General features: G+C 45.1%; 1 protein-coding gene across 1 annotated transcript in view; it reads right to left on the bottom strand.

The window, feature by feature from the left end:
- Positions 1-4,478: 4,478 nt before the first annotated feature.
- The window catches only part of LOC110571080 (heat shock transcription factor 2 binding protein), a 97,028-nt gene continuing 93,507 nt past the window's right edge, over positions 4,479-7,999 (bottom strand). The window contains exon 8 of the mRNA XM_044918933.1: positions 4,479-4,687. Coding sequence (XP_044774868.1) covers positions 4,479-4,687 — 209 coding nt within the window. The remainder of the gene's footprint in view (positions 4,688-7,999) is intronic.

The raw sequence follows: 7,999 nt of genomic DNA, 5'->3' as shown, positions 1-7,999 counted from the left end.
TGAGGGTTCTAGAGGGGAGGGGGGAGGGAGGATGGGTTAGCCTGGTGATGGGTATTAAAGAGGGCACGTTCTGCGTGGAGCACTGGGTGTTATGCACAAACAATGAATCATGGAACACTTCATCTAAAACTAATGATGTAATGTACGGGGATTAACATAAGAATAAAAAATTAAAAAAAAAAACAAAAAAAACAAAAAAACAAAAAAAAAATAAATAAAAACAAACTAAGGATTCTAGAGGGGAGGGGGGAGGATGGGTTAGCCTGGTGATGGGTATTAAAGAGGGCACGTTCTGCATGGAGCACTGGGTGTTATGGACAAACCATGAATCATGGAACACTACATCGAAAACTAATGATGTAATGTAAGGTGATTAACATAACATAATAAGAAAAATAAAAAATAAATAAATAAAAGAAAAAAAAAAGAAGTGGGGCCTGAAGATGGGACTGAGATGCTGCAATCTCAGCGTGAAACTTGATCAGATGAGGAGCTGCTTCTCATGGATGAGCAAAGAAGTGGTTTCTTCAGATGGGATCCACTCCTGGTGAAGATGCTATAAAGATTGTTGGAATGACAACAAAGGATTTGGGATATTAAACACACTTAGTTGATACAGCAGCAGCAGGATTTGAGAAGTTCTCCTGTGGGCCAAATGCTATCAAACAGCATCACATGCTACAGAGAAATCGCTCATGAAAGGAAGAGTGGATGGATGTGGCAAGCGTCATTATTGGTTTATTCTAAGAGGTTGCCATGGCCTCCCCAGCCTTCAGCAGCCACCACCCTGATCAGTCAGCAGCCGTCAACATCGAGGGGAGACCTTCTACCAGCAAAAAGATCACAACTTCCTGAAAGCTCAGATGATGGTTAGCATTTTCTAGCAATAAAGTATTTCATAATGAAGGCATATACATTGTGTTTTTTAGACACATAATAGGGAAACCAGAACAGTAGACTCACTTCATTGCCATATCCGCTTTGTTGTGGGGTATCTGGAACTGAACCTGCAATATCGCTGGGGTGTGCCTGTATGTAGATACAATGGAATGTTATTTAGCCATAAAAAGGAATGAAACTGACACATGATACAACACGGCTGAACCTTGAAGACTTTACACTAAGTTAAATAAGCTGGATCTGGAAGGGCAAATATTTTACGATTCCACTTATAGGAGGTACGTAGAGCAATCAAATTCATAGGCAGAAGTAGAACGGAGGATACCGGGGGCTGGGAAGAGGGCAGCTGGGGAATGAGGAGATCTTGTTTAATGGGTACAGAGTTTCTGTTTGGTATGATAGAAAGTTCTGGACATAGACAGTGGTGATGGTTACACAACACTGTGAATGTACTTAATGCCACTGAATTCCACACTTATTCTACCTCTGGAGACAATTCTAAATGTGCACACTCTCAGAGCAGAGGGACAGCTATGAGCACGACAGACGAGTTCTGTGAAGATGCAGGCGTACCAGCTGTCTCTTGACCTCCCCACCTGAGTTTGGCTTGGAAAAGTATCAAAGAGCTTCTGCTGGGTTCGTCACTCTGCCTTCTGAGCCCGCATCCTCCCTACAGGGTGCTGTATTCTCTACTGTGTCCCCTATCACACCGGGACCTGCACCCAAGGCCCTACTGTGGTCAGGAGTCAGCGTCCGCATCGTAGGAGAAAACAGAGCAAACTGTCTTCAAGACTTCTCAGGAAATTAGTAAGTCTACAAAAGTATTTGTATCAACCTTTTCCATTCACATTAATGTCATGGCAGCAGAGCTCATGGCAGGCCTGGTACAACCAGTACAATAGGCATATTTACAGCTCTCACCAACACCCTGCTTTGTCCCTGGTCCGACAGCCAGCCTTGCGCTGGTTTCAAGTCCCAGACTTGCGATGCTCTGCTTGGTACTCTAATTAATTTTAAAGACCTCTGAACTAAGGAAAAGGCATGGGGCTACATACATATCCGGGATGAGGACTTCTCAACCCCACTCAGCACCATGTGCAGACCTAGCTATGGAGAGCCATCCTCAAAGCTGCAGTATGGGTCTGCTTCTGAACGAGGGTCTCCCAGCTCCGTGAGCAAGAGGGCAGCTCTGAGCACCCTCGGGGGCAGGGCAGGGTGGTGTGAGGCCTGGCGGCTGGCCTGGCAGTCTCCATGCCTTTACAGACAAACTGACAGCACCAAGGAGAAAGAATAGTGCCTCAACTTAAGAGGAATTCTTTAAAAAACAAATTTAGGGGCACCTGGGTGGCTCAGTTGTTAAGCGTCTGCCTTCAGCTCAGGTCATGATCCCCAGGGTCCTGGGATCGAGCCCCACATTGGGCTCCCTGCTCCGCGGGAAGCCTGCTTCTCCCTCTCCCACTCCCCCTGCTTGTGTTCCTGCTCTATCTCTGTCAAATAAATAAAATCTTTAAAAAAATAAATTTAGGGCGCCTGGGTGGCTCAGTTGGTTAAGCGACTGCCTTCGGCTCAGGTCATGATCCTGGAGTCCCTGGATCGAGTCCCGCATCGGGCTCCCTGCTCGGCAGGGAGTCTGCTTCTCCCTCTGACCCTCTCCCCTCTCATGTGCTCGCTCTCTCTCATTCTCTCTCTCTCTCAAATAAATAATAAATAAAATCTTTAAAAAAATAAATAAATAAATAAAATAAATTTAAAAATACAAGTGCCATTTTACTGCTTTTGTTTCTGATTTTAAATTCACAAGAGACCCCAAACACTGCCAAGCACATGCTTTTATTCATACTTCGTTAGAACTCATGTGTCTCCTTGACTTTCACATGAGAAACAGTAATATTAGAAAGGCTAAGCCATACCTTAAAACTGGCCATAAGTACTTTTCCTATGATATATGCTCGAAACATGCATTTGTCATGTGTTTTTCCCTGAAGGAGTTGTCATGAGGACTCTTGCTATCCCTATAGCACTTCATAATTAGGAGGAAATAAAGTATCCTTCTTCATCACATCCATCTACTAATTAGCCAAACTACATAAAACATGCTTTGGCCCAGCGCCGTGTCTCTCTACGCTGCAGACCCCATCTTTGGCAGGAAAAGACCCTGCATTCTAGAGGCAGCACAAGCTAATTACACTAGTTTATCTCCCGTCACCTTATCAAACAAATACCCAAAAAGAAAATACCATGCTAGAAAAAGTACAAACACACAACATCCTCAATTTTATTCACCAATAGTCAGACCTACAGAACCACAGCCCACAGATGGACTGACTTCTGCACCCATGAATTGCAAATTGCCTCTTCTAACAACAGCTCCCTGGCTCTGATGAGCTGGTAGTGTTCCACAATCTGTCGGCTCCTCAGATTCAGCCCCGCGCCTTCCTCCGTGCCCGTGGCTTCAGCTTCAGCCATAAACCTCACGTTGCCTATAAAATCGACTTCAGAGAAAAATGAAGTTCTTCTAACATGTCCCACAGCAGACACGGGTTAAAAACATACACGAGGCCGCCACCGCCAGGGACCGTCAGCACCTCCCTTCACCTGAGAGATGCCCAGAGCCTGAGCCCCCGCAGCGTCACTACAAGGGAAGCAGCGCAAGAAAGGAGCAAACACGCTCCCTGATGCGACTTTATGGGGTGACCTGGATGGAACTTCCACTCTCACGCGCATGGTGTCTGTGAGAAATGAAGTGTGTCCTCCCGTGCGCTCTGTCAGCGGCCCGGGCACAGCTGAGAAGGATCTACGTGCTGTGGGGACCCTGGGACACACTGGCAGACGTCATTTGAAGAACTTCACCCAACGGCATGGGCTCTCGTCTAGGAGGCCCTTTTCATGGTATTTCTTATAAGAAAAGCGGGACTTCTGAGTGTATAGTCAAGTGCCCAGAACAACGTAAAGAGAGTTTTTTCTACCGACCAAGTATCTGCATTATAATATATGACTTCCTAATACCGAGTTTATAACATTTCAGAAAAGAGTAGTTGTGCACATCAATGACTCTTCTGGCTTTCTTTATTCAAAAATAAAACAGGCACAAAAAAAACCAGAACTAAAATGTCCAATGTCACCTGAAATAGCAGGTTCACCAAAAGGTTTAAAGGTAAGCTTGCATTTTAGGGTATTAATTATAATTACTAGAGAGAGAATGAATTGTTTTTCAAAACATGTATCTCAGGAAAATGCTGACCAATGGGGCAGGTGGTTATTTCATCCCCTTTGTGCAGGGGAACCCACAGGTCTCGAAAGTCTCCCGAGCAGCAGAAGCCGCTCGAAGACGGCCCTCTTCCAGGTACAGGACATGGGCCTTTCCAGAAGGATGGAGTCTTCCTCAGGCTGCCCCTTGGCCAGGCTAACCAGCCACCCACAGGTACTTTCGCTTCCAGGGGAAAGTTGTGTGGATACATATGCATTCACGTTCCTCTCGAGGCACTCACGTTCTACCATCTATAACAGATGGTGCACAGTGATGGTTTTGGAACACAAAGTGGGGGCCTGGGGGAGGGGAAAGGACACACCAAGCGCCCCTACGCATCACGCTCCAGGGCGCGGAGGTCCTCCAGGAGTTCCTGGGCCACGGTCTGCAGGTGAGGGTTGCGGCTCTTGGCCATGGCCAGGATGCGCTTCAGGGGCAGGGAGTTCTGGAACTCGGAGGCCGACTTGGAGAAGACTTCTGGCTCCAGGACCACAGACTGGACAAGTCGCAGTGCATGAAGACACACCTCTGCGTCTGGGTCTGGGGGAGAGAGGGAACACTTCTGGTTAGAATGAGACTCTACAGGAACAGTGGCAAAGTCTATCCCTCGAGAGCTCTCGGCCTTTCTGAATGACAGGTCTGACTGTTCAGTAACTACCAGCTGACTGAGAAACAGTGTCACTTCTTGAGGTAAAAGCTTAGCACGTAAGAGTGACGCAACAAAACTCAATGACCACTGATTTAGTGACATCCATCTTCAAATATTACTCACAATCAGATAATTTTAAGATGCTGAACTAAAAATATGAGGTCTTCATGTTGTTTGCTCCAACTCTGTCCACATAGGATTGTTTTAAGAAGTAGCGCTCCATCTGTACTGCAAGCACACCAGTCCTCAGAGGACACGTATGGGTACGGCAGCTCTCCAGGGCCCCCAGGCTCCCCAGAGTCACAGGCTGCAGGATGCACAGTGTTGCCATGTCCCTGAGGAGTCCCCTCCAGAGTTACAGAACCTGGTGCCCTGCACGCACGGTGGCACCACTAAAACACAGCTAGACACAAACAGCCCAACGCAAAGCTACATTCTAAACTAGGAGGGATCCAACTCTCCTTACTACTTACTCTTCCCTAGGGGAAACTCTAGTACGCCATCGATCCACTTCTTTTTTTTTTTTTTTTTTTTTAATATTTTATTTGACAGAAACACAGCGAGAGAGGGAACACAAGTAGGGGAGAGGGAGAAGCAGGCCTCCCGCCGAGCAGGGAGCCTCATGTGGGGCTCGATCCCAGGACCCTGGGATCATGACCTGGGCCGAAGGCAGACGCTTAACAACTGAGCCACCCGGGCGCCCCCATCGATCCACTTCTTGATTGAATGTCGTAATTCCAACCAGGCTCAAAATCGGTACCTCTTTCTTAGCACTACACTTAAACCTTTTAAGAAGTGAGTAGGATTGCAAGAGCAGACTAAATAAGTCCTCAGTGAGAACTGCCACACACTAAGGCTGCCCAGAGGCTCTTGCTGTTGACCCAGGGCCCCCAGGGCCCAGTGAAGACTGCTGCACTCTGTCCAGGAGGGAGGGCAGGACATCCTGGGCCTGGCTCATTAGAATCCTCCTACTTTGGGGGAGGAGGGGGCAACTTTCCCCAGTACGGGCCTGCCAAAGACCTGGTGCAGAGTGTGGCTGCCACAGGGAGGAGGACAGGATCACCAGGAAGGCCCCACCACCCAGACAAAGATGGACAGGAGCTGGACCAAAACACCAAAGAACTCCCTTTGTCCTCCAGCATCAGCCCAGCAAACTTCCAGCAGCCAATAAGAGCAGTCTACAGCTGGGAAAGGAGCACAAGGAAGGAAGGAGACCCCCCGAACACAGACGCAAAGGGAAGGCCAACATCTAAGGGTGGAACAGGGCACTGAGGAAGACTCTCGGGCAGCTTGGCCCTCACCCTCACTTAGCACAAGGAGAAGAGAGGCATTTGAAGCCTGTGGGTACACAGGAGGCAAGCACAGCAGCACCAAACCCACACCCATCCCATCCCGCACTGACAGCCCGGCAGAAGAAGAGGCTTGGCCATGTCCACAGGTGCACACCAGCTACCTCATTCTCTGCTGCAGAGGCTGGTACACTACGGCCCAGAGACCAAACGTAGCCCAGGAAACATTTCTGTATAGGCTGTAAGCTAAGAGTGACTTTTATATTTTAAAGGGATAGTTTTTAAAAAAGAGAGAGGGGGGAGAAGAATATGCAGCAGAAACCATACATGGCCCTAAAGATATTTACTATCCAGCCCATTACAGAAAAAGTTTGCTCTATTGTCCTGCACACAATGTCTAACATTCAATCAGAAATTACAACAAAGCAAGGGAAACAAAAGGCCCACGGTGGAGTGATAAAGTAATCAACAGAGCCAGGCTCCGAGATGACCCAGCTACAAGAACAACTAGAAAAGGAATCTGAACTAAATAGGAGATGGGAAAGCACTGCTGTAGGGTTCCCACAGGACATCTGAAGCAGTGCAGTACTATTTAAAGATTAATTAAGGTTGTATTGTAAACCCTAGGGCAAATCATAAAAAAGTTCTTAAAGTGTAAATGAGAAGCCAGCAGTATCGATAAAACAGAATATTAAAATAATCCAACAACAAACAAAAAAAGAGGAAAAAAGAAACTGGAGATATTTTTGTATTTCTTTCTATATACATTAAATGAAAACAGTATAAACACACTGATTAGAAAACAGAGAATGCATAAAACAGCAAGACTTCACTATGCAATGCCCACAAGACACCCAAGATAAAGACAAAGGTTAAAAGTAAAAACAAATATTTAAAATATGCCAAACAAACACTACTTAAAAGAGGGCTACAGAGCCTATATTATTACTAAACAAAGTAGACTTCAGAACAAGAAATGTTACCAGGACTACGGAGTAACACTCCCTAATGATAGAGAGGTCAAGACAGCAAGAAGACGTAACAGTCTCAATTATGTATGTACTGAATAACAGAGCTTCAAAAGACCAAAGCTAAATATGATAGAATTCTACAGGCAAATCGATTCACAATTAGAGTTGAAAACTTTAATGTTATTTCCATTACTGATTTTAAAAAGTAAGGAGAGAAAATCAGTAAAAACACAGAACCCATGAACAACACAAACTAATTGAGTTGAGCAAGGTCAGCATACAATGATCAATTCTATCCACATTTCAGTAAGGATACATTGGAAACAGAATGTGAATTGTGTAAGACTGATGAATCACAGATCTGTACCTCTGAAACAAATAATACATTATATATTTAAAAAAAAAAAAAAAGAAGAAGATAGTAGGAAGGGAAAAATGAAGGGGGGGAAATCAGAGGGGGAGACGAACCATGAGAGACGATGGACTCTGAGAAACAAACTGAAGGTTCTAGAGGGGAGGGGGGTGGGGGGATGGGTTAGCCTGGTGATGGGTATTAAGGAGGGCACGTACTGCATGGAGCACTGGGTGTTATACGAAAACAATGAATCGTGGAACACTACATCTAAAACTAATGATGTAATGTATGGGGATTAACATAACATAATAAAATAAGATTTAAAAAAAGAAAAAATATTTAAATATTTTCTATTTAAATAAATTCTTTATTAAGAAAAAAAAAGACTATCATTTACAATAGCACCAAAAACATAAAACATTTAGGTATAAATCTTATAAAATACGTGCACGTTTTGTATGCTAAAAACCATAAAACACTGATGTGAGAAAGTAAAGACAACCTAAGTAAATTGAGAGATATAACGTGCTTATGGACCAGAAGACCCAATATTGTTACGAGGTCAATCTACCCAGTGATCTACATACT

Source organism: Neomonachus schauinslandi, chromosome 1 (genome assembly GCF_002201575.2).
Source record: "Neomonachus schauinslandi chromosome 1, ASM220157v2, whole genome shotgun sequence".
Taxonomy (NCBI): Eukaryota; Metazoa; Chordata; class Mammalia; order Carnivora; family Phocidae; genus Neomonachus; species Neomonachus schauinslandi.
This window is presented reverse-complemented; position numbering and strand designations above follow the sequence as displayed.